Consider the following 26484-nt stretch of genomic DNA (forward strand, 5'->3'; position numbering starts at 1 on the left):
TTGGTTTCACTTTGCAGGAGCTTTTTGTGGGGAAATCCTCCCATGTCCAGTGCAGTGAGTGGCACTTCTGGGACAGAGCCAGCGCTCCTGTGACACCTGAATGGTCAGAGCACCCCAAACTGGGATTCAGAGCAGCCTCACTGACTTGGATGCGGGACAGTTGCTGTCTTTGTGCCTCAGGGGGGTGAGGTTGGCACACAAGAGCTGAACTTCAAAGATTTGCTATAAAAATCTATAAAGTGCTCTAATATTTTTTCTTATTTTTCTTTTCTGAAGCACTGGTAAAGTTTGAAGATCCCTAATGGTGCACAGCACACGTGCTCTGAAGTGCATCTCTGCTAGGTGAGTGGACCCTTCACTGATGGTTCACCCTAGAAACTCACTGGGCACATTTTGGAGACTTTCAGCACCTCCAAAGTGTTTCTGGAAAGAAAGCAAACGATCCAGGGTCTGGACACTGGGCTCTTAAATTCCAAAGTATTTGTCACTTAAACTGAAAAACACTTTGCCAAAAAACTGGGCTATGGCCAGGGTATTTGGCACAGGATTAATTTCTGATGAAGTTTTAGGAGCAGGCCTTAGGTTTGTGTTCAGTGATGCTTCAGTGTAATGCCCTGGCCAGTTCCATCCTGGCCCGCAGCTGCTGGGATCAGGCTCTGCCAAATTCCTGTCACCTTGGCTTTCATTAGCATGTGAAAACAGAGCCCTCTTGGCTTTGAGTCTCACTGAAAAACAAACCACCCAGCCCTCCCTTTGGCCAGGGGAGTGGGGCTGCCTCAAGCACTCGACTTTAAAAGGACTTGGACAGCAGTCCTTTGCGTTCATTTTTATACTACAGCTCTTAAAAAGTTACCAGAGTAACTGCTCATAGAGCAGTGGCGAATGAGGGACTCGGCAGAGTGAGTAAATATTTTATAGTTAAACCCTTAACTAAGGATTCTGCATTTTGGAAGAATAAAGTCCTGCACTGCCATATGAAATATTTCCTGTGCATCTCAGTGGGCTAGGGGTTGCTTTCTCTACTAACCATTCTAACAGAACACTTAAAATATTTGCAGAGAGAAGTTCTGAACAAATATCACAACTCACTTAACTGGAGAAACTTCCCTAAGTCACATCCATTCAATCAGGGAAAAGAACCAGCCCCACGTCAGCAGTCTGTGAGCACAGCATCTCTTGTCTGCTTCACAAATGCCGTGTCTCAGAGGCAGGAAAAGTTATCCTCCCTCCACAAAAGACTTTGGGAATAACTATGTCTAATGGAAAAAAAATAATTACAAATCAGAGTCTGTTCATGGGCAACGTGAATGGAAAGGGATGGGAAATTTGTGAAGGTCCTAAGTCATCAGAAATTAATCCTCTTTTTGGTTGGTAATAGTCACTGAACAGCATCATTTAATAAAGCTAAAAGTACCTTGAATGTTTTTCAAGCCACACTACATGTAATTTTTTAAATTTAATTTTTAAATTTCTGGCTTGCACATCAGTGAAAATCTGTGTTAATCCACGTTAAACTCCAAGTACAGTGGAGTAACACTAGGAGCAGAGTGGCTTCAGCTGGGATCAGAGACATTGCATTTAAAATTGAGGCTCCATGATGGATTTTGAGACTCAGCCCAGTTTTATTTGCCCCAAGCAGCTTCCCCCTTTGGAGAGCATGAGGAGGATTTCATCTCCTTTGGAATTCTGGGGTAAGCTGTCCTTGTACAAAATTGGTTCAGGGTCAGGTTTTAGGCAATATTTTGTACTGCAATAACCAGATCATGACAGACAACCTTTTCATCAGATAAGAAAAAAAAGAATCGTCTTCTCCAGGTCAGTACAAGAAAGAAACATGACAGAGCTATAAATACAGAGCCCAGAGGTGAGAAAGCTCCTGCATTAAATGTGGTCATTGGCCGTGTTTAAATTTTTTCCCAAACATTTCAGGTGTTAAGACAGAGAAGCAAATACATACAGGGGGGAGTGGCAGCAGGGAAAGCAGCTTCCCACTGGTAATGATCCTCATAATTTCTGTCCATTTTTTCAGACAACTACTTAAAAATGTATAACTGATTAGATTGAGTTGGGAAATCAGGTACATGGGCAACCTCAGGTTTAGAGGTGGGAGAAACCGGGAACTGAGGGAAAAAGCTTGACCACATTTTCTTTTCCCAGGATGGGCTAAGAAAGAGATTTTCAAGACACAATTGGAACATTTGAATCTGTGGTACTGAAAGAAAAGCCCTGGTCACCAAGCAACTGAAGTTAGAAATGTAAATTATACAGCTGATTTCTAGAGGTGGGCAAATACCCCACAGTGCCCAGCAAAGTCCCAGAGAGATGAGTGGTGAAAGGAGAAAAGGATAAACCCACACATGGTGGTCTCAGGAGCGTAAGGTAAGTTGAATTACTTAAGCAGTGATATTTTAAATCCTGTCTCCAGTGGACAAGCCTTGCTGTGAGGGTGGTGAGATCTATGTGCACATGATGGTTGGCTGAAAAAATTGTAAATGGCTGTCAGAAATTGCCACCTGCATTTTTAGAAAAAAATCTGTACCCACACTTGGAAATGATAAGGATTTGCCAAAGGTTACCAATGGTTAGAAAGAGTTTTTGAAAGTCTGTCTTTAAAGTTGGGTTTAAACTCATAGATTTTTACAGGATGGAACTGGATGTTGGTGTGAATATAAGTGGCAAGAATCTGGAGGCTCATCCAGCACTGGCCTGGATGAAGTCAGTGATGGTCCTGATAAGGTAAGAAAGGAATGGATATGAAATAAGAAATGCTAATCTGAGGAGTTTTACTTATCTGAGGTGTTTTGCTTGTCACAAAACACCGAGTATATGCAGCACAAAATTGTATCCAAAAGAAATACTAAAGGATACTTTTCTCCTAAACAAAATGAACACATTAAAATTAACTCAGTGTTTCTGTTTTTCAACACAAGAAACAAAATTCCTCAGATTTTTTTTTTTTTTTTCCCTGAGTTGTACCTTTTTGTGGGGTTGGAACTGGATGATCATCAAGGTTCTCATCCAGCCCAAACCATTCTATGATTGTATGAAAACAAGTTTTCAGCTTGGTGGTTCCCCAAGGCTTTCACTCTGAGGGCTTTGGAGGTGCCAGGGATCCTTCTGAGCTCTGAGCAGTTTTACGAACACTGCACAATGGTCACTCACCACAAATCCCATGCTTAATGAACTTCTTAATGAACAGTTGGCCTGTTCCAGTGAAAAAATGGCATCACCCCAACTTTAAGATGACAGCACTACAGTAAAGCTTGAGTTACCAGCCCAAGAGATAGATTTTAAGTATTTTGAAAATATATGCATTTTGAAGTGCTGTGAATTATACCAAATAATCCTGACTATGTCTTTTGCTCTACTAATGAATTGAAGCAGAGATTTCCACATTATCTGCAATCACCATGGAGAAAATGGGTCTCAGTGTACGTGGTTTCTGTATAAATAGTGCATCTCCAGCACATTCTGTAGGTAAGTAGTGTCTGATTGCATAATAATAACAATAATAAAGAGAGAGCTGTCCAGCCTGCACATGGGCCAATTAAAGGATCAAGTGCATGAGGCTGCAGCACTCCTGGCAGGGGAGGAGCTGCCAGGGAGGTGCTTGGCTCACCAGTGCCCTCACCTCCATCCTGGGCCTCCCACCGCAGCAAATTGTGCCATTCAGAGAGCTTTGTCCCTAAATCCCTACATGGAAGCAGGGGACAGCACGGTATCCACTATTTTAGAAAAACAGTGGAAAAACAATGGCTGCAGCAGAGGCAAAACTCACCAGTTTGGGTGAAGCTCCAGCTCCAGTGCCTGTTTCACACTGTGCCTTACAGCTGTGCTGGGCAGGATTTCTCCAGCTGGAGACACCAGACCCAAACCCTGCTGCGTGCCACAGCTATGCCTAAGAATTCATGGAAAGCTGGAGGAATGCACTTTATGGGGTGGCTGGATCATATGTTTATGGCCTGAAAGAGGAGATCCCAACCCAAACCACTTTGTTGGTCTCTAGTGGTGAGAGGCTGAATATGAACATCATATAATTCACGCTGGGGCGTGGGTATGAAAAAGAGAACGTGGGCAAAGCCTGGGCCAGCCCACAGCCTCAGTAGCTGCCTTGCCATTAATTATGGCTAATAGCCTAATAAACACCTTCACATGCAGTGCCCTGCACGTTCAGCCTGTAGGAACCCCCTTGGAGAGATGAGCCAGAAGAACTAAATGTTAAACCCTGGCTGCTGGAATTCTGCACTGCTGACATTGGCATTAAAGGCATAGGGGACCAAGTGCTCTGGATGCCTGCAGACAATAATTCACCCCCAAAAGGAACTTCTGACAGTTGACAACAATTCATGGGATATTTTCTGCACCCTCTGCACAGAAGTGGGTGGTTGTGACCATGCTGGTGCTCTTCCGCTGGAGCCAGGTGACTGGAAACAACACCTGCCCTGGGCTTCCATGGGCACATCCCAGCCTGGCCACAGGCATCACTAATGCACTGCTCCAGAGGCTTTTTCCATGGGATAGTGGCACTGGCACTCCAAGGAGTGAAGCTGCTCCTCAGGAACAGCCACTTCCTCTCCTCTCAGCTCCTCAGAAGGGCAAAAGTTCCTGGTTTGGGCCTCAGAAAAAGTGAAGTGAAATGGAATCAGCCCCATTAAAACCTCCCCAAAGACAGGATGAGATATTCTCATAAGTGATGGGAAAAAAAAGATGGGCAAACACAGCCTGCCTGGACAGGACCAGCCTCCCAAAGAGCCATGGGAAAGGCTCCTGGGTCACAGGAGAGCTGGGAATTCAACACTAACTAGCCTGCTGGGATGCTAGGAAAAAACCCTAATAAGCCAAAATGCAGCTAAAGACACTGAGCACACTGAAAAGGGGGTTCTGCAGGTGGTTCTGCAGGGTTTTCCTTGTCCTCCCAACAAAAGCAGGCCAAAAGCAGGACAAGCTGCTTCAAAGAGCAGAAAGAAACTGGCAGCTCCAAGCTCAGGTGAGTGTGGGCTGCCCTGGGCTCAAACCCAAACTGTGATGGAAGGAGCTCAGGTTGAGTCCATCAGTGCCTCACCTTGCTGGGCACACAGCTCTTTATTTGGAAACCTAAATACAGAACCAGTGCCCAGCCTCACATGATCAGAATTTTATCCTCTCTACAAAGACCGTCCAAAACATGAGCTACCGTGCTGAAACCAATATTTGCTTTTTTTTGTTTTACCCCAACTCTAATGAATTGACTGAAAAGTTTCTCAGTATCTTTGCCATTAATTAAAAAAATAAACATCTTGTGCCCCTTTCTGAAAACCCTGCGGATGTAGCTCCTCTGTCCTGGACATGCTTAGATTTAGCTTGGTTCATTCCCAAAGGCCATGATCCAGCCAGATATTCAGAAACCTCTGTAACTTCAACACACTTTTAAGGACTGCTCCAAACTCCAGCAGAAGTAGGGAAAATAAATTCTGTTAAAGCACCACTTTATTTCTTTCAAATCTGATTTTTCGAGAATCTTGACTGCAATGCATCACTTCAAATATTTCCTTCCTCATGCAGAATATTTTAATATTAAGCCAGATATTTTTATATTTCCACAAATTAAACGCACCATGGCTGAAGGTTTGACAGAAGCTGTAATTTGCACATAAAAAGGTAGAACGATTTCAGTTTTGACAGCACAAGCTTTTGATTTGTTAATAAAGGCAATTCTTTCTCAATTGTGAACATACTCCCCAAATAAGACAATGCAGTTTGTAGCAAATAAAAAAAAACAACATCTTGCTGGTGTGGAGAATAAACTTTTGATCCAAAGTTAGTGTAGAAATTCAGATTTTGTAAAAATAAAAGAATGAAACTCACATTCAAGCTTTAGTTGTACGAGAGCAGGGATCAGAAGGAGATCCATGTTCCTGCCACTTTCTCTGTACCTGTTGTTGGAAACACAACCTACCTCCAGTGGCTTTGGATGAAGTTCATTGCTGGAAAGTGTCTGTGAAAAGGGGAGGTAGTTTGTGGGTTGGGGGGGTGAGAAAGCTGTGTGGAAATTGTTTGAGTGAAAATTACCACACATTTTCCTGGCTGTGTTCTAATCAAAGTGTAGCCTAAGAACACCAGGATTTCAGATTCTGCTGACAAAACCCAAGCACCAGGTTTGTAACCAAGATACAACCCAGGCAAGAGACAAGAGGCCAAACTTTTAGAGTGGCCCCTCTGTGCCCATGTCAGAGCCTCCTTTTCCCCTGAGCCACCACAGAGGAGGAGAGAATGTGGAGCTCCAAAGAAGTCTGGGCAGAGCTAGATTAAACACAGGAAAAAAAAAAAAAAAGTTTGGATTTGTGATCTGAGATCAAACTATTCTAAACTTTTCCCTCTGTGACAGCCAAAAGCTTCAGTGTGGACACAAAGTTGAAAGTGCCCAGGCTCCGTTTCAGGATATAAAAGGGTAACGAAGCCCCTGCCCCATGGGGCTGCCAAGGGCTCGGCTTTTACAGGCTTGGCACGGACCCTGCCCTGGCAGCAGAAGTTGAGTGAAGCTTCTGCAGGAGGTGAGGAACGAGTCCAAACAGCCTGAGGCACAAACCAGCCAGCTCTGGTGTCACAAGGGCCCACTTTTGGGGTGGACATAACCCAGAGCCTGCCACGAGGGCAGGGGCAGGGGAGGAGGCAGCACAGCTCCCCCATCCCCGGGAGCCCCTTCCCGGCCCCGTGCAGGGCTGGGCAGTGCTGGAGGCAGCGGGCGCTGGGCGATGCTCGGCAGCAGCTCTGCTCCAGAGCTCACTGAGCCCGGCCACAGCCTGCTGCCATCGCTGCTCTACTGTCACATGTGGCACAGTGCTCTGAGGCACTGGCCCACAAAATCTCCTGAGTTTTGTTAATTCAAAGCTTTTGTGAAAGACATTTTTGTTTTCCAAACAGTGTCCCCTTCTGCTTTTCTTTGCTTGCATCTCACCACAGTTGCCTCCTAATCCAGTGTTGGTGAAACAAGGCTGAAGGTATTTTGGTCATGTTTTCACACTCCTGATGTACACTTGCCTTGTCTCCTTCCACTTTCCTTCTGACTACACTCTGCTTCACAAATGCAGCCATCTGGCACAACATCACAGTTTTTTTCTGTCAACACCTGAGTAATCAGAGCCCTTTTTTCTCTCTTTTTGTTTTCATTTTTAAATAAAGCAAGTGCTTCCAACTCCAGTGCCATAACAGGCAAACCACATCCCATTAATAAAAAGCAGCAGAAGTGGGAGGTCACTGGTATTAATGCTAGAAAACATTTAGGGTGAGATGAGAGAAAAAAATTAGCACCCAGTATTTTCCAGCTTGAAGAACACTCCATGGGAAACAAACAGCTTCTGTACATCATCTCTGAAAAACACCTATAAAACACTGATGGCAAAGTTGTGGCCCCAGAAATTCAGAAGAGTCTCACCACACGTTGCTGTAGGGCCAAAGCTGCACCCCAAAAGTTTCCTGTCTCAAAGGACCCCTCTCAGACTTACTATCTCATGCCACACTCACCTTTCCCATGGCAGAAATAAATCTGATAATGTTACATTGACCTCCACCTGCCTGCCATCTCCTCCACACGTCTGATGCTACCCCTGAACTCTGTTCCCCCTGAAATCAAGGATGGCCACCACCCCCTGAGCCCAAGTGATCTGCCCAGGGATCTATGAGCAATGGAGCAGCTGTGCCACAGGGAGCTCCCAGATCTCACCCTCGGCCACTGGCACAGCTGGCAGGGGGACAAAACACAGGGGCTGCCTCTGCCCCTTCCCCAGACTGTCACCTGCAGCTCCTCTCCCAGCCCTCACTGCAGTCCTTCCATGCAGCAGGAATTGGGGTCTGACCAGCTCCACAAGGGCGGGATGGGGACAAGGGGCACCCACCTGGCCAGTCCAGCAGCGAGCAGCCACGGCAGCACCTGGGACATGGACACAGCTCCATAGGCCCCATCATTCCCACTGTCCCAAAGCACAGGCATCAGCCGTGGAACTGGAAAGTGCCATTGATAATGTGCCAGTACAAGTCAGTAATGTGTGAGTCCACGGACTGAGCCTGCTCTGAAATCCCTGCTTTTCTTCCTGTTTGTTCCAAACAGTTTCCCAGCACTCTCACCAGGCACAGGCTGGGCAGCCACACTGGGATTTGGTGCCACATCAGCTCTGGGGCTCTTTGCTTTGCTGGGTGAGCAAAGAAGATTTTCTGATGCTCGAGCAGCCTCTTCCCTCTGTGAGCAGCCAGCTGGGGCCACAGCATCATTTTGGGATGGGTTTACACCATATGGAGATGCCAAATGGGAGGGAAGAAGTTTGACATAAAAAGCTCAATCTAGACCCCATCAGGACCTGAATGTAGACTCAGAACCAGGCTAGGACAATCTGGATTTTGTGAGAAATACCTGTTTTTCAGAATGCAGCCACCTGGCAGATTCCCTTCTTCTCTTTCAACCTGCAAAGAGAGATAGAGCAGTTAATGGGGGAACAGAAAGGCCGTGCAAATTACAAGCTCTGTGGAAAGTTTCTGTGCAAATAACAGTTTAACACTAAGAAGTTAGGTTAAAATGGTTTCAAAGTCTAAAATTAGTTACATTTAAAACTAACAGCATATGCTTTTATTGTCTCTGATCTAAAATATAATCCCAGGAGGGTGTGAAAAGCATGCAAATTACAGAAAGCTAATTTGCTCCAACAGCGACACCTCCCATGTAGTTGGGAGGTCTATTAGACCCAGTGTACTCTCCATTATTTGCATATTAATAGCACCTGCTGAAATACTTTGGGATTTACTTTTCCTGCCAGCAGAGGGACAAAACAAACAAAAAATTTATATAAAATTCCTTTCATACAGATTTGATGAACAATAAACTATTCAGACAGTGCAAAGAATGCCAAATTATTGAGAGGCAATGGGGTAGGATTGCAATCCCATCTGTGATTTTCAGAGAAACTGGACTGCAAGTCTGCTTCAGAAAAAAAAAAAGAAATAACCCAAACCAAAAAAAAAACCCAAACAACAAAAAAAACCCACCTCCATCTCTGGAAAGTGCTGGGTAATTTGAAATCGCTCACTTGGCTCAAGTCTGAAGAATGGAAAAGTTGAACTAAAGAAATCCAGACACTGCAGCAAGAAAAAATGAAAAACATGACAAAAAAATCCTGCACATCCACAAGCCCTGAAAGCAGAACCCCCCAAAGTGGACCTTGATTAAAAATCTACAAAACCCCAGGCTTTGATATTAGCCAGGCCTGCAAGGCCTAGTCTCCTGCACATAAAACAAAAAATAAATTAAAACCAGCTACAGCCTGAGATTTACTTAACAAGCCAAGTTCCAGCCTCTGCTCATGACCACTGCTTCCCCTCCTGGCCCCCGAGCTATAAAAAAAGCCCCTTGTATATTCCTATAGCTCATCTTCCTCAGGGTGAGGGCGAGAGCAGCTTCCTCCCCACAGTAGCACATGGAAAAAGCTCCTTTTGCAGCTCCAGGCCGAGCCAGAGGCAGGGTGGGATGTGCAGTGCGTGCCTCTCTCTGCAGAGCGGCTTTGGGAAGCTGACCAGGGGCACAGCCACAGTCCCCAGCACCTCTTTTTCCAAAGCTGATGTTCCTAAAGAAGCACCAGCCACGTGCTCATGTACCCCTCAAGGGTTACAAGGGGCCTGTATTTCTCTGTATTCCCTGTGCTTTAATTCTGATTATGCACCCTCTTTAAAACAGGCATGGAAGTGTCCACCAGAGTTACTCACTGCTGGTGTGCCAAATTCCTGTAGCATTTTAACTACTGTCATACTCCCAAACCAAGGAGGCAATTGACTTTAAGTTAAAATGTTTAAATTGTTCTCTAAACATTAAAAAAGTAGTGAATGAGCATTTCATGCAGGAAACAAAGCAGGGAAATGTGCAGCAGGACAGCCACTGACTCCATCCCTTGGCACTGCGCTACCTGTGGCAGGGGAGTGGAGAGAAGGAGGGAAGATACATTATTATTGGGAAGTACATTATTATTGGCCTCTCCTCACCACAGACAGAGCCCAGTGTGTCTTTGGTCTCTGCACAGCCAAGTGAGACCTCTGAAAAACTTGCTCAGTGTCAGTGTTAATTACTGGAGGAGGCAATCAAATATTCCAGCACCCAGTGCTGCAGACAGGCAGCTCCCACCATGGCCATCGACAAACGCTAATTCTCATCAATGCCCGCGGACTCTGCAGCACTGCTAGGGATCACCATTAGCTGGGTGCTAATTAGCAGTAAGTTGTAGGACTAGTTAAAGTTGCAGGATGGCAACCAGATGCAAACCAGAGGGACTCAGAGGTTGTCATCGCTGCTGGTGATAATTTCCAACACATTTTTGCATTGTAGGAACCTCTACATAGCCAGAAGGGAAAGGAGTGACCGGAACGGTTCCTGGGAATCCACAGCGGTTCAGGGCACAGAGAACCAGCTCAAACTGAGCCCACACACAGCCCTTGGGAATCCTCAGCAGATTCCTGTGTTTGGAGAGGTGAAGCATTGAGAGGGATCTCTCCTCATAGCCAGGAACAGATCCTGCCCTGGGATACAGCAGGGCCTGGAGATGTGTGCTGGTACTGCCTGGCATTTGTGTGGCTAAAAATGCTCTGTGCTACCCCACAGCCCCTCTGTGAGCTGGGCTCTCCGTCAGAGAGCTGGGCATTTGTAATGACAGCAATAAAAATAATAATGATGGAAGAAAGCCACCCTGGAAAGCAAAACCCAGGCCATTCCCTATTGCAACAAATCACATTGGATGTTCCTTACCTGAAATTCCATGAGCAATTAGCAAACAGAATGCTCCACAAATGCCTCTGTGCCCCAGTCTCCTTGTGGTGGTTTTGGCAGCCACATTCCCAGCCTGCAGTCTGCCATCCAGCTGCTTCCAAACCACAGCTTTTTCTTCTTTTTTTGTTTTTTTTGTTTTTTTCCTAATGAAGTTCATGGCAGTCAGTGTTTTACCACCTGCACGCTGAGGAAGAAAAAAAGCAAGAGGGAGAGGATCAATATATACAGTGTGTTTATATTCAGTGAGAGCATGTTGCAGAGTGGGGAAGTGTGATGTGTGTGTTTGCATTGTCTGGGAAAGGATCCTTAGTGGCACTGCAGCTGGAAAAATTAATGGAAGATCAGGGGACTGTCTTCAGTGACAAACTTTCACCTGGTAAGTTACAGTTCTGTCGTAGGAAATGATACCTTGGACTGCAACTAATTTGTGAATCCCAGGAAAGGCAGATCACTGAATCTTCATCAGGACTGCAGGACCTGATCTGTAAAAATTTGGGCCTCAGCAGGAGGTTGTGGGAAAGTGTGATTTGCATTTCAATTTTTAGTCCACCACAACCTTTAGATCTTCCTGCAGCACTATCACAATGCAAGTTTTTAGTCTCTGTGTGCTTAAAACACTTATCAAAAAAATTAAAAATCCTGGTACAATGGCAGTCATTTGCTAATGGGACAGAAAGTGGCATTTATGTTCAAATTGTTTCACAGAACACCACTGCATCAGAGTCTTTGATCGTTTTATGGGGGATCGAGTCCCCCGACACCATCCTTGGGGACCCCATGTGGTGCTTGTCACTATCATTCCACTGCCACAAACACCCCGGCCCTTTCAATTTTTATCTGCCCAGAGCCCAGAATATGTTACATTATTTAGGTTTTGTTCTGTATGAAGAATTTACAACAAATAAAAGCCACTTCCCTGGACAAATGAGCCTGTGAGTAACAGTTAAGGGAATTTCAGGCAGGCCCCCTTTGCAGGAGGGGCAGCAGCTCTGCCATCCCTCCCGCTGACTGATGGCACCGCTCCAGCCCATCCTCCACGCAGCAGCCACCAGCACTGGCACCAATGGCAGGATGCTCACTTATTTCCCTAAAAAACTGTCTGGGTCAGGCTCTGAACCCCATGCACACACTGCAGATGAATTATTCATGGCACAGGAGGGATTCCCTGTGCTGCTGCTGAATCAGGAAGGAGGCTTTGCAGAGAAGGGGGAAAATCCACTCCGAAGTCCTTTAGCCAAGGAAATGCTCCATGAAACGCTCACAGCCTCTCACCCCAGTGTCAGAGATGGGTCTCCATGCCCATCCTGGGGGCTTGGGAAGCCAACTGAGCCAAGTGCTGAGAGCCGTGGAACAGGGTTATCAATGTCCTGGCACAGCTCACCTCAGAGCCAGGTTTTGTCCTGAAGAGCTGCACGTAGCCACAAATTGAAATTTACACTTGTTTTGGTGACTTGATACCTGCTTTCCTTTTCGTAGACTATTACTGCTGCTTGCTCAGGTATGGCAAGGCTCAGCAACCCTTCCTGGGAACATATTGTCCAGCTAATGGAATTTCCAGGCTCCAGAGCTCAAATCAAGGGTGCAGGACTGCACACACCACAGCAGCATCCCAAGTGTGTTTCCAAGTTTCCTGCTGCTTTTGCTGTTCCTGGGGTTGATAGGAGCTTTCCAGTGACTTGAGCAAAGAAAGGCTGAATGAGGGATGTTTTTTGTGCCCATTCCTTAAAGGCCCTTCCATCCCTCTCCCTGTCTGTGTTGTCACCTTGGGGCCCAGTGATTTGTTTCCTTGCTGGCATTTACAGGATTGCAGCCCTTGGACTGAACGTCCACCCCAGCTGCTGCCCTGCAACGAATGCAAACCAGATCTCCACACTGGAGGTTCCAGCCCTTCCTGAAACACGAGGTGAGGGTGCTGCTCCATAAGGGAAAGTCACTCCTGTACCTGAGCACCCCTATCCAGAGACATTTCTGCGGGTGATTCTACAGCACAATGAGACTCTGACCCTCTGAGCTTTCTGACCTGGGACATCCCCAACAATCTCTTTTCAAAAAAACTGCTTTTGCTCCACTGAGTGTCTGAGAGCCCATTTAAAATATCTAGGACTGAAAAAGCAGTCTGCTCCTGAACTTCCTGCTAAAAAGAAATAAATAACAACCTTCACACGAAAGCAGGGTAAATAAATTTTCTTTTCTTTCAGGACACGTGTTGAGAGCACAGAAAGCAGTCAGAAGTACAGCTTTTACCAACTGCTCTGCTGCTTAACATCTCTGGCATTCAAAACATACAACTTCTGTGTTTGTACTACATTTCCCTAACAGCTTACATCGAGGCCAAACACACAGCGTTCTGCAGAGGTCTTCTAAAATAAGCTTATTTAAAAGAGCAAGGTCAATGCCCAACACATGTCAGATTCTGTGAGCAGAAATCAAAGAGTTCGGGGCAAATGGGATATGTCAGGACTCGGTGGATTCCCATGCCAGGCTCTTTTACCAGGTTCACATTGCTGCTGCCAAAACCAGTAACAATCTCATCATGTGGACTTCAGCTTTGGAAAAATGTCTTTAAAAACCCCAGTCTCTGCATGTGGGCTACTCATCTCAATAAGGAAAAGTAACACACAGATAAAAGTGTTTATCTGGGCATGCTATTTATTGTCCCCGTAACTGTATTTTTCTTTTAATGGGACATGTGCGGATTCCATGCTTCAGCCCTAGGCTCTATTAAAATCAAATTAAAAGCATTAGCAATTTCGTTAATTCCATTTATAATATGACCATCACGTCAAGAGAAGGCAGAACATTAAAACAGAAATACATATAGATAGATAGATGGGATTTAAGAATTTTTTGAAAAAATATCGTTCCATTTTGATCTTTACCTTTTTTTTTTTTTTTAATATCAAAACATGAAAAGTTTTCCTGTATTCAGATAAAGTAACTCTGCCTGGTCTTTTAAACCAGATCTTGCAGAATGATATTTGTGATTTCAATTAAAATACGCTATTGTCACTTTAGCCTCCCTCTTTGGTATTTTAAATTGATCCTAATGGCTTTGCCTTAAGTGATTTGCGTCCCATCGTGAATCGCTGTCACTGACAGCGCCTCCCACTACTGCCCTCCCGATAATCGCTCCTTCCCCTTCTCCCGGCTCTCCCCCGACCCCGGCTCTGCTCCGGGCTGCGAACTCTTCTCCCTTTCCCATCTGGAGCTTGGGGCTCGCTCCGAAGGCAGCACCGAAAGCAGCCCCGGAGCTGCACGGGAAGGTCGGGCCGGTGGCTCTGGGGGGGAGGCTGCGTCTGTCCCTTCCCGAGGGAGCAGTGGCTCGGGATTGTGTGGGAGAGGTGCTGCCCCAGGCCCACTGGCAGTTCCTGAGAGAGCTCCAGGACAGCATCCCAGGAAAACCTGGCCGGGAATGCCCAACTTCCACCGGAGCCTTTTGCGTCCGGCAGAGCCCCTGTAGGTTCTGTCCGGGAGCTCTGGGGAACCAGGAGCCTTCTCCTCCCACCCTGTCTCCTTCTCCTTTCATGGATCTCTTTATTAATTGAGCAATCATTTAGTTTGTGTAATTGTCCTCTGCCATATGCAATTCCAACCTTTCTCTTTAAATTGGCTTATTTAGCTAAATACAGTCTTATGGTTTTGTGGGTTTTCCAGCTATCAAAGCTTCCTAGGTGGACAGTCAGGGAAGAAAAAAAACAAACTAATAATATTAGGGAGGCTTCTTTTATGTACATTTATGAGATCTACCAGCAGGTGACTCCATTCTAAAATATCTGTATTTTCATAAAACAAAATGCTTTCTTTCCTACACCCTGAACATCATCACGATGCCCCCCTCCATAAGATTTAGCACTCTGAAAAAAGCAGTGTTAAATAAATAGCACTTTTGCTTAAGCTATGAACTGTTTCTTTTTGAACACATGAAATTGAATTAGAGAGTTTCAGGGATTTCCAGAACAGCCTGATGGGTTCCTGTCTAATCAGACCTGATTAATTCAAATCAAACTGCAAACCTCAGTTTTATTTTGCTTTAAAAACTCCGGCTCAACAACAAATCAGCAGTATGTAGATATCACAGAGGCAGTTAACAGGAAAGCCTACATATACCGAGCCTCGTAGAGTCAAACGAATATGATTAAACATTTGCCATCATTTATTAATATTTTATATATTCAAATATATACAGAGGGGATGGGACCAGTCAGGGAGATTCTCTTCACCAGGGACAATTATATTTATGCCTAAGAAAAGCAGATCCAGCTCAGGTGTCAAAGGATGTTCCTTCAAAATAGAAAAATTATTAACAAATAACAGGGCTATGTGGGAAGGTTTGTAACACAGAACTGCACTAAACCATGCAATGATCTACACAGACAATCAAAGTGTTCCTGCCATGCCCAGTGCAGCAGAATAAATTAAGATAAAACAAAATAAAACAATCCCACAAATGCAAGATTTCAAATGCAGAAGAGGCAGCCGTGCAAAAGGTATTCCAGAGACTCCTGAACCATTATTGCCATGCAAAGCACGCTCCGAGAGGCTCCCAGAGCTGACCAGTTGAATCCACATCAGAGCAGGGACAGGCAGGGTCGGGAGGCTGACTGGATCTGGGCACTGGGCACAGCTGTTTTCCTTAGGTGCAATCCACTTGTCACTGGTGGTGGCACTTTGCATTTGCTGTGTGGCAGCATATGTGCTTGCCACACTGGGGACCCACCGTATCCCTTCAGCCTCCAGCCACTTCCCTTCTCATTAGCTGCGTGTCCATACATCCTTCCACACTCCTGCCGCCTGCTCTGGGCCCTCTCTGCCTCCTCCCAGATTAAAACCATCTCTAAGTGGGGCAGAATTACTCTATACATTGCCAAATTTACACATGTAAATATACACACACACACACACAGATGTGCTCTGTAAGGAATCCTGTCTATTCCGTCACTTACCTGCTCAGAAATATTTTTGCTACCAGGGTGAGCTCAGAGACAAGGCAAAGCTGAAGAATATCCAAGGAAATCTTTCATATGTGATGTGAACCCAAACTAAAAGTGAAGTTTAAAAAGGGGAAGGGATGGACTCTATGTGCAGTGTCTGGCTCTGCAGTAAGACCCACGGTTCTTCCCAGCACAGCCCCATTCCCCCACATTCCATGTGGAATTGTTGGCTGGCAGCTGAATCTGTGCCTGCCCATTCAGGCTGTTCCTTGTTCCTGAGGCTTTGCATTCACTGCAGGGCCCAGCCTGGCTCAGGGTGGGGTCACTAAGACAGGAGTTAAGAAGAAATGTGGTTGATGTCTCATTTTGAGGGGCTGCACTGGCACACTCCAAACTCCAGACACACAGAGTTTCCTACCAGGATGCTGGGACAGAAGGAAACCCCTCCATTCTGGGCACATGAGCCTGCCCAGCAAAGTTCCCAGTTAAGCCTTCCAGCAGAGGCTCTTCCTCAGCCTCCCTGCAGCCAGGACAAGAACAGTTCCAGACAAAAGAGATTTGCACTCCTAAAGAACATTAAAAATGTCATAGCCTCTGATTTACATTTTCATAGCTGTAACAATGTCCTTGATGATGGGGATTCAGGTAAAGCCAGATCTCTTCATCCCCCTCCAAACAGAGCATCCCATGGTTTGGGAGCTTCTCACCTGGACTCATGCATATGAGCCAGTCCAGCAGAGCGGCCCCTGGGACATGCAGATCCACATTCAGCTTTTTATTTCCACATCTATGAGCAAGTTTAAAGTCAAAATCTCCACTCATAATAAACCTCTAAACTCTAATTAAACTGGTTCTTTAAAAAAAAGCAAAACAAAACAACAACAAAAACTGAACAACAAAAGAAGAAAAACTATTCAGCTTTGATCTGCTTCTTTTTCATTAAATACATCTTTTAGCATTTTCTAAAAGTCTCCTCCCAAGGAAGCAATCACAAAAACCCATTAAGGTTATTTTTATACCATGGTGAGAACACTGAATTACCTTCCTGATGTAGCTCCTGTGTGGGTAAGTGACACAGCCAAACCTAGGTCTGCATGTCCCAAACACCTGCTGAGTTTTGCTGCTTCTCAAAGGCAGCAGTTGGGAAAATGCTGTTCCAGCCACTGCTGGGGTGGGTTTCATCACAGGAACACCGCTCCTCTGAGCAGCACCAGAGGATTGCCTTGCTCAGCAACAGGTCAGGCCAGCAAAATCCTTCACTTCCAGGCTCCTTGAGTACCAGTGATGGGGGACAAACCACTCCTGGCCTTCTCTGCAGCCCCATTACGTTAATGAATGGCACTGCACAAAAAATTACTGCTGACAACAAAATCCTTTCGTAAGTCAGGATGCTTTTAGACATGTCCCTCCAGTCTCCCACCCTCTGTTACACACAAACAGGAAAAACTAAGGAAGACCCAAAATTCAGAGTAAACTTGACCTTTTCTTTGAGGCAACTATTTGTGAATCAGCACAGAGCAGTCTGCTCACTTTTGGATGCACTTTTGAGGCAGCTGACCAGACAGAGAGAACATGTGCAGATCAGCCCCAGACAGGTTTTCCACTGGTACCTGTTGCTGCAGGAAAATTCCCAGCTGGGCCAGGAGAGGTGAGAGGATGGAATGTGTCTGTCCAGTGAATGTAAATACACTGTGAACATACATTTTGTGCCATCCCGCTGCCCTCGGCACCGCCAGGAATGCTAAGGAGGTGGGAGGCTCCTCTGAGCAGGGCAGTGCCCACAGCTCATGGCAACACTCCCAGGGAGCAGCCTGGGGGGAAGATTTTGATTTTTTAACTGTGGCCATCCCTGGCAGAGTGGCTGCTCCTCAGCACTGCAGAGGTGTCAGAGCACCCGGAGGCTGCGCGGGTCCCACTCGGGGAGAATGAGCTGAGGATGCTGAGTTCTCTCTGTGCTCTGCTCATGTGAAACATTCTGTGCTCCTTCCTCTCAACGGAAACGTTCTGACTTTTGGGTGATTTCTGTTCAGCAGCCACAGCAACAAAAACTTTCCAAACTCCTTGGCACCAAAGCTACAAGCCATAACCCGGGCCGAGGTTTTATCAGCTGTGAGATCGGAAGGGGAGCAACACTTGCAGTACATGAATGGCCAGCTCAGCTGCTCGGAGAAAGGAGCTGATTCATGCTGCCAACGCTGGCTCTTACACAGATAATAAACTAGACTGGCCTTTCTCCTGACATCACACTTCAATCAAAAACTTTCTCGCAAAATGTCACTTTCAAAGTTGCAGCTTAAAAAAAAAAAAAAAAAAAAAAAAAAGGAAAAAAAAAAGAAAAGAAAAAGTCTTTATAAAAAATTCATGGCCACAATGATCTGATAATGCAGCTTTCTGATACCAGCAGATGTTTTGTCTAACATGTTCCCTGAAGCTGTACTCTGTGCCTTCATATCTTTCATTTCCAGTTGCTATCTGCTGACTGTGGGATGTCATGTACGTACCCTATAGCGATGCGCAGCCATCGCAGCTCACACCGCCGCGCGTAATGAGCTGCACAAGATGCTTGTCGCAATAACTCCGCACTTCCCCGACCATATGGAACACAACACTCCAAAGCCCACAGACACTTTTTTTTATTACAGTTCAGATCCTTAAAACATAATCTGTGTGATGTCTAGTGAATGTACGTGAAGAGCTGCTGAAAACAAAGTTAACACTTGTTCACATCATCTGTTACAAATGTCCAATTTGGGACAATAAATTTCCTCGGAACCTGTTCTTTTGCTGACTCGTTGCTTTATCTTTTTTCTCTTTCTCTCACGTCGTTTTTTTTATGAACTATGCATATGTATTAAATGGGATTTGTTGTCCCTAGATACCAATTTGCATAAAGTGCAAGCCATCATTGGTTGGAGAGAAGCAAATTACTTCTCCAGCAAGATCACACTTCTTTTTTTTTTTTTCTTCCTTTTCTTTTTTTTTTTTTTTTAATTTTAACAAACCGCAGGCAGAGGCTGTTAACAGCACTTAGCCAGATATGCAAAGTATCACTTTTCTCAAAAGCAGCTTGATCAATGAGCCAAAAAAATAAAAAAAAAATAAAAAAAAAAGGAAGGGAAGGTATTATTCAGTTAAGTACAATGAATGCAGAAATGTCCCAAGACTGAAGCTGTTCACCTGTAACTCGAGCTGCCTGATTCCCACTAAGACACAACCCTGGCATGGCTTAGCACACAGGACACAAAGCAGAAGAGCCCAACTGAGCAGAACCTCTCAGGGATCAGCATCCCATCTTCCCAGTGTCCCGGCTGGCTCCTAGAAGTCCCAAGTGTGCTGGTTCTTTTACGTGTTGCAGAAGCCCTTCCTGCCCCTCCACATCCCACACATTTTCTCGTGTTGACTCTCCTGCAGGGCTGTGCAAACACAGGCGTGAAAGGCCTGTCCTATGCCCTCTCCTCATTTCCCTGGCACAGGGATGCTCCACAGGATGGCAGCTGCCATCCTAGCAGGCCTTGGACAAGGGCAATCTCTTGTTTTCCTTCTGCTCTTCATTGCACACACCTGGGTCACGCTGGCAAGAGCCTGGGCCTGGATGGCAGGCCTGGTGGCAGATTCCCAGGTTCAGAGGAGCCCTCTGCTCCCGGGGATGAGGAAACACAGAGGAGGGGATTTCACAAATTCTTCAGGAATCAGATCACCTAAGTAAAGCTGCGGAGCACAGGATGATGTACAAGAGCACCAGCCCACCAGTAAAAGGATTTGCAAGCCAGGAGCCAGGCTCAGTTAAAAAGTGTGAGAGAATAAAATCACTGAAAGGAACAAATCAGCAAAGGATGCTGAGCTGCAAAGTTTCCAGCTAGGTCAGAACTTCCCAAGAATTTAGTGCTGGTAAATTGCTGGGGAGGAGTCCTCCTCTCCAAACCATAATAATTTCTTCTCCTGAGCTCTCTAAAAATAACTGCAGTGTCTGTCTCTCCCTAAACATTCGCTCAGAATTCAATCCCAAATCCATCAATGGGATGTGTTTGGGGTTATATTACTGCTGCATTTAATGGACAGATGATACTCTCTTAAGAATGGTTCCTGGGATCACACAGAACATTGGTAATTGATTACAGACACAGGACAGGTGATCTGGGCACTGGTGGTGACTTGAGATGTCTCTGAGGGAACTGTAACAAATGAGGATTTGCACATTGAGGGTGTGCACATTCTCAAGAGAGAGTGTGTATTTCCTCACTACCTTTAGCATCTATCCAAAGACACACAAATACACAAAGATTTTATGCTGTGTGATGATTTGAAGGTGGAAAAAATAGTTTCTGTCTGCAAAAAATATTGGCAACTTCCTGCAGCTCTTGCAAAAAGACTAAAATGCCACAATTTCACACATCTCTGCTATTAACGGGTGCTGCTTTGCTTCCATGTTTATATTTGTCACATTTAAAAGGAATAAAATAGGGTTTAAAAGAAGATCCTGACTCCCTAATGAGTGCAAAAGCACAAAAAAGTAATGCAAAGATTATTGAGGAAAAACTCACAAGAGGGAACCAAGTGGAGGCTTTGAAAATGGGGCATTTTTTCACAACCAAGGGCACTGTCACTGTTAAACCACCATGGGACCAGGAGAAATCCTGCTTGGGACACTCCCTCAGATGGAGAGAAGTGTGCATCTCTCTGAAACTGCTGCAGGAAAGGCTGGAAGCTTTCCCAGGCTTCTCTCACTGCAAAGCCCCAGGACACTCACCTGGAAGCACAAAGATGTGGGAGCCTCAGTGCAGGAGCATCCACAGCCCAGCCCTCTGGATTCAGATGTAGCCAAAGGAATCCACTGCTAAGCTGAGCTGAGCTCTGCCTGTGAGACCCAGAGCTCGGGAACATGCAATCATGGGCTCCCACTGCAGCAATTCCACATAAACCCAGCCTTGGAAAGAGGAGTAGCAAAAAAAAAAAAAAAAAAAGTGTTTTTCTCCTTCCTTATCTGTACCCACTCCATTTTACCTAAGGCTCCCTATTAGCTCAGCTGGTGATGTCACTTACTCCACTGGAACCTGTTATCATGGCAGATTCCTCACAGGATTTTCTGTTTTGCCAGCGCTGCTCTTTGTGCAATGTTGTATTTCATTCCATTAGATAAAGGGTTAAGGAATTCACGTTTTACCCATATAGACTAAGTTATACTCCCTGTGGGTTGCTGGCTTCCCATTGGCTGCAACAATGACCTTGGAAACAGACAAAAATGATGCATTGTTGCAATAAATATTATAGCTTGCACCTGTTTCTAATTAAGTCTGCCAAACAATTTCAGAGATACTGAAAAGAGAAATGTGTTGGCTTCTAATCGGGTGTTCTTTGCTGTTTGATCTGGATTTTTCAGCCCCCCACATGACCTCGCCTTCTTGGTTCTTGTTTTTCTTTCTCTTTTCAGACTTGTAGAAAGCACGAGATTGAAAGAAAGGAAGCTTCTGAAAGAGGAACTCTCTGCCTAAAATCAATTGTAACTAAAAACCCGAAAATTGATGGATTTACACCAGGGCTGAAAGCAGTTTATGGCACCATACCTCAGAAATCTCTAGTATGGTTTCATAGGTCTAGTCTGGCCTTCTTTTCCTTCACCTCTTCCTTCTCCTCTCGCTTCTTTTAAACTTCAAAACTCAAAACAATCCCTGTTAGCGGTCAGGATCAGCATCACTGGGAAGTTGGAGGTTTTTGCAGCTGGACTTGAAGATGTTGGAAAAAATAGCTGAGAAAGGATTTTCCTGCTAACACTCACCAAGGAAACGTAAAGGAAGCAGTGGTCACTTTGCCTTCCCGAGTTAAGGACACCTTGGGAAGACTCTGCCAGTTGTTGCTGTTTGATGCCTGCTCTAAGATCCAGCTCCACAGACAAATGCAAACGTGGGGCAAATGCTGCCACTTCTCCTTAACAGAAGTAAGGAAATCAGGAATTACTGTTATCTCCCTTTGGCAAACGGGGACTGGAAGCCAGAGCTCAGGCAACACTTCTGGCTGTCAGTGACAGAAGCTGCCCAGTCCCTTTGGTCCCTGTGGGGTCCCTTTCCTCACGCTGGGATAAGCATTTGTGCATCTGTATTTTGGAACTGACTGAGGAACTTATCCATCTGAAAACTAATCCAGGGAGGAAAAAAAAAAACAAAACAACAAACAACAGTTTTTATTTCAGCCACATCAGGTTCCTGATTTTGGTTTGCAGGCAGCCTGGCTGGATGGGACCGAGCAGCCAGGACAGAGGGAATGCAGTGCAGGATTTTTGGATGGAATTACACAAAATCACAGAAGGAACCTCCAAAAGAAAATGTGGGTCTCCAGAATCCACAGATGCCTCTGTCTGATGTAAATGCCACCAATGTCCAAACCCAGCAGAGGTTTGCTGCCTGGGCACCCTGCTCTGAGCCACACAAGGGTTCTTGTGCGTGGGCAGCGGATCTCAGAAGTATCTGTTGGAATTAACTGAGTCTCTGCCCAGCCAAAAATAAATTATTTTGGGGTGGAGGCTGCAAGGGGATTATTTCAGCAGCCATCCTAATGAAGGTGAGATCAGACAGGTTAAAAATAAGCATAGACACAAGGAAGGTGTGGGACGGGACGAGAAGGGAACAGCTCAGCCTGTGCGGTGGGATGACGCCCTGCATCAGGATTATGGCAAGAGTTTTTTCCAGAAGGAGAGACACAACTACAGAGATATTTTGCAGGGTTAGCACGTCTTCCTCTGTCTGATCCACTCTCTCTTTTCCACTTTTCCCTCGGTGGCAGGTAATAAAATGCCTGCTGGTACCCCCCATGACTGGAGGTACCCGGAGTGGTTCAGCCCATCGTGAGTGCTGTGCCAATCATTTAACAATTCCCACAGCTGCCTTTGTGAGAAGCCTCTCTCTTAAGCCTCTGGTTTAAGAATTTAGAGTAATCATGTAAAAATGATACCCCTGTGCTCTATGATCCGCTGAATCTCACTAATGCCGGATCCCAGAAGAGGGCTTATTAATGAAAAGATGCAATGCCTCTCTCTCTGCTCATGTTTCACATGAATATCTCTCATGGATTCGGCAGTAAAGCGCACTGCTGATAAAGTGAGTATAATGAACCTCCGTGCTCCACGAGAATGGAATCTCGGCCTGATGAAGTGGTTACCTGCTCCACTTCCCAGCACAATGGCAGGCTCCAGAGGCACAGGGAGAAGCACCCGGCTGCTGCGGGAACAGCGGCGCGGCACCGCCAGCTCCCAAATCCGGGCTCTGCTCTGCCGTCGACGCCTTCGGCTGTGTGACGAGATCAGGAGTTTGGAAGGGAGGAGCTCGTAATTAGCTGAGAGAAATGAAATTATGTTTTACTGTAAATCACTGAGTCAACAGACAAAAGAAGGGTTTTAAAGGGACAGCAGCACCTTGAGGCTACTCTGTGTCCTTCCAACATCACACAGGAGTCAAAAACCCCACCGGCTCTCAACACTTCAACAGCTTCCCAGCAAGGACGAGCACCAAGTGTTCTGCAAACAGCAGGATCCTGTTTCCAGCCCCTGACATCTCACTAATTTTCAAGAAGTCACTGAAAATACTTTCAAGTAGTGCATCTGTCCTGAAGCTCCTCTGCTAACAGCAGCAGATTCTGCCATCGAGAATCTCAAATTGTTATAAATCCTTTTGCTCTAGCTGCTTGGAATCAAACAAACAAAGCAACCCCCCACACTAACAAGAAGAAAGGTGGATTCCATGTCTATCCATGGGAAAAAGAATGTGTGTGACTGCCCAGAAAGCACGGTGAGGCAAAGAAAAGGAGCAGGTAAAACACTGTAGGCAGCAGGGCAATCAGGCTCTATATTTCTCAGAGGCCCTCTGTGATTTATGATTTCCATTAAAGGGAACACATGCCTCACAAATTACCCCTAATCTTAGCAGCAGTAGGATGGTACAGGACAAGCAACAAGAGTCTGGAAGGTGTCACAGGAGTGTTCTAAGACAACCAGAGAGACCAGCATCGAGTCCAAGAACCAGACTGTACCTGCTCAGTGTGTCTCTGATACCTGGCTCACCTTTGCAAAGCCAGCCCTATGCAGCCAAATCCAAACTTCCCAAACCTGAACACAGAAAACTATCACAGAATCTCAGCACTGAAGAGTGAACATAATCCCATCTCACACCCTAGCTGTCATCCTCTGCATGTCACCAACCCATGGAAAAGAGAGCACCATCCCTCATTTTTGGGAATTCTCTGATTAGAAAGAACTCAAACACCCTAAAACTCGGCAGAGCCTTAAAGCTGGAGCTGCGTTTTGCACAAGCACCTTGGGCACAGCTCCCTGTATTATTCATTCCTAAATGCCCCATGTGTTGTCTTTAGAGAGGGAGGCAGCCACACCACCTTTCTGTGTGTGCTTTCCTCCCTTGGCTTTTACATTTCTTCCACACGCAGAATGTACTTAACTCGCTGCTTATTGAATGAAGGATTAGTATTATTTTCCTTCCTCCAGTGAACTTTGTTTCACTTCATCCTGCATACATTTGGCTGGGCTGTGTTTTCCTGCCAGCACACCACTGTTCAGCAAACTACCGTGCTTAAGGCCAGCCAGCTAACACAGTGATTCCTTTTTACTCCCGAGGAGTGTTTCCGTAATCACGGCTGTGCTGGGGGATGAATGACAGCTTACAGCAAGAAGCACAAAACGCACTTCCAGAAGCTTTGCTGAGCTGGGACAGAGCTAAAGCGGCTTCAAACTGCCAAGATATTTGAGACATCCACAGGAAGACGCTTTTGGAAATAGAGCCTGCTCCTTAGCTCCTCTGCTAGCACAAACGCTGACCAAGGACTGGGAAGGGAGCGACTTCCTCATCCTCTTTTTTCTGTGCTGTCACATCTGACATTGAGTTAGACTGTGAGGAAAAATTAGTATAAAACTACTAGGTAACAAATTTGCAATGGCTCTGTATTTATGGTCTCTCTTTTTGGTTTATTGTTGTGGTTAAGGTTGGTTATGTTAAGGAGAAAGGAAGGGTTTCTTTCCAAGTCTTGGAAAACCAAGCTGGAAGTTCCTGTTCACATCACTGCAGCAATGTAGACTTCTCTGGTGGAAGTGTTTTCTTTTTCTGGTGGAATTATAGCTCAAGTCCTGCTAGGTAGTTCCTCTCTTTGTTCCTGTGAGCCAAGATCATGCTATGCCATGCTTATAATATAACCTCGCACTAAAAAGGAGATTACAAAGGGGGCAAAATGCCCTCGAGGGTTCCCCTTTATCAGAACCTTCCCTGTCAGTTTGCCTTCTCATTTCCTGAGCTCTTGTCTGATTATTAGTGTACTGACAGAATAAAAATAACCTCATATTCCTACATGAATCATAAATAAAACCCTTTTATTTCATCAAAGAGGTTGGCAGGTTTATAGTCCTTTGCAATGCAGGCACGATGTGAATGACATACCTTTAATTTTGCTGACAAGCTTGTCGGGGTCCTAATGAAAAAGAGTGAAAAGTGGGTGACTTCTCTAAAGGTTTAGCAGTTACTTTTTGGTGAAGATATATATTTCACCTTGCCACTGTAATCAAGGAGCCAACTGATCTTGGTAATGAACTCTTCAATTACAGTCCACTCCTAACTCTTCAGGAATGCCTCAGCAACAATACCACAGTGATTATTGCTGATATTACACATTAAAGCAACCTGGGGGAATAAAGAGGGGGAAAAGGGGAAAGAAAACCTGAGCAGTGTCTGTGGTAGAGCTACAGGGTGCATCAGCAATGATCACATTCCTAGTTTTATATCCCAGCTGTACAGCAGCCAATAATAAAATCACCATTCTCACTTGGATGTTGATAGTACATATTCCTCCCCATTTGTTCAAGCAGACACTTCGCTTTTAGAAACCAATATCAAGAATGGTACAGGGTACATTGGGACAGCCCCTTCAAAAAGGAGGGAATAGTGCAGAGTATTCCTTTTGGTGTCTCTGACAAACAGGAGATAAAGGTTGCACAAAAAAAGAAAGGTCCAGGTACAGGACAAACAGGCACAGCACAAACAATCAGAAAATCTTTCCTATTTGGACTCTTGCACAGAGTTAAAAGGTTAATTGCTCTCAAAAGAGGGAGGCAAACAGTTAAAATATTTGTTTTTAGTAGTATTGAGGGTTCTTTCCCCTTCTTCAACACATCCTTTCTTATTTCTCCTTTCTTTTTTCTGTCTCCTATTTTTCTCATGTAGAAGTCAGGAAGAACACAGTGCCCTATGTTTGCTTTCTGACCACAAACAAACCATCGAAGCCACAACCATTTTCCCTTTCATAAAAAGATTCTGCTTTTTTTGAAGTCTCTCAGGTCTTCACTTAATAATTCTGAAAGAAATTAAGGGAATACAACAGTTTTATTTGATCTCTTGGAGCTTATCCTTCTTTTTTGGTGGTAAGTCCTGTTCTCAGCAACACCTCATCAGAGAAAGTTTGGGATTTGGTGAGTTATACTGGTGTGATTTATGCTTTTTTGATTCTTGTGTGGTTTTTTGTTTTGGTGGGGATTCAGAGGTGGGGATGCTGAAAGAAAAAATGAGAGGGAAATAACTAAGGTCATCTGAGTAGAGAAAGAAACAGGGGCTGTGTGTGCAGGATTGTGCATACACAGGGAGGTGGGGTGGAAAAGGGGAAAGCAATATGGACACTGGTTTCCAGATTGCTGTCTTGGCAGGATTTTACAAGATTCCAGAGCTGCACTTTTAATTTTCATTACTTTCTATCTTCCTTTGATAAGCTCAGGAGCAGTATCTAATTTTATTAGGA

General features: G+C 45.2%; 2 protein-coding genes across 19 annotated transcripts in view; one reads left to right on the top strand and one right to left on the bottom strand.

The window, feature by feature from the left end:
• LOC111926426 (uncharacterized) overlaps positions 1–25082 on the top strand; it is a 384290-nt gene extending 359208 nt beyond the window's left edge. The window contains exons 13-19 of one of the 10 annotated variants that reach the window (XM_086875073.1): positions 277–342; positions 1640–1691; positions 2158–2379; positions 2644–2736; positions 3385–3477; positions 10340–11153; positions 12580–13509. The gene's annotated coding sequence lies outside the window, so the exon portion shown is untranslated. Of the gene's footprint in view, positions 1–276; positions 343–1639; positions 1692–2157; positions 2380–2633; positions 6311–10339; positions 13789–21136 lie in introns of those variants that run through there. The other 9 variants (XM_086875075.1, XR_015282458.1, XR_015282460.1 and 6 more) reach the window with 9 other exon arrangements.
• Positions 1–26484, bottom strand: part of LOC111926423 (uncharacterized) — a 237871-nt gene that overhangs the window by 11441 nt on the left and 199946 nt on the right. For 4 of the 9 annotated variants that reach the window (XR_015282463.1, XR_002862916.2, XR_002862915.2 and 1 more), the window contains 3 exons: positions 10757–10961; positions 9013–9102; positions 8384–8433 (listed from right to left, as the gene is read on the bottom strand). Coding sequence is in view for 4 of the 9 variants with exons in the window: in XM_086875081.1 (XP_086731207.1) it covers positions 21356–21630; positions 22858–23031 (449 nt within the window). In the remaining 5 variants the exon portion in view is untranslated. Of the gene's footprint in view, positions 1–5905; positions 5975–8383; positions 8434–9012; positions 9103–10756; positions 10962–18323; positions 23032–26484 lie in introns of those variants that run through there. The other 5 variants (XM_086875083.1, XM_086875084.1, XR_015282462.1 and 2 more) reach the window with 4 other exon arrangements.

Source organism: Cyanistes caeruleus, chromosome 2, assembly GCF_971803275.1.
Source record: "Cyanistes caeruleus chromosome 2, bCyaCae1.hap1.1, whole genome shotgun sequence".
Classification (NCBI taxonomy): Eukaryota; Metazoa; Chordata; class Aves; order Passeriformes; family Paridae; genus Cyanistes; species Cyanistes caeruleus.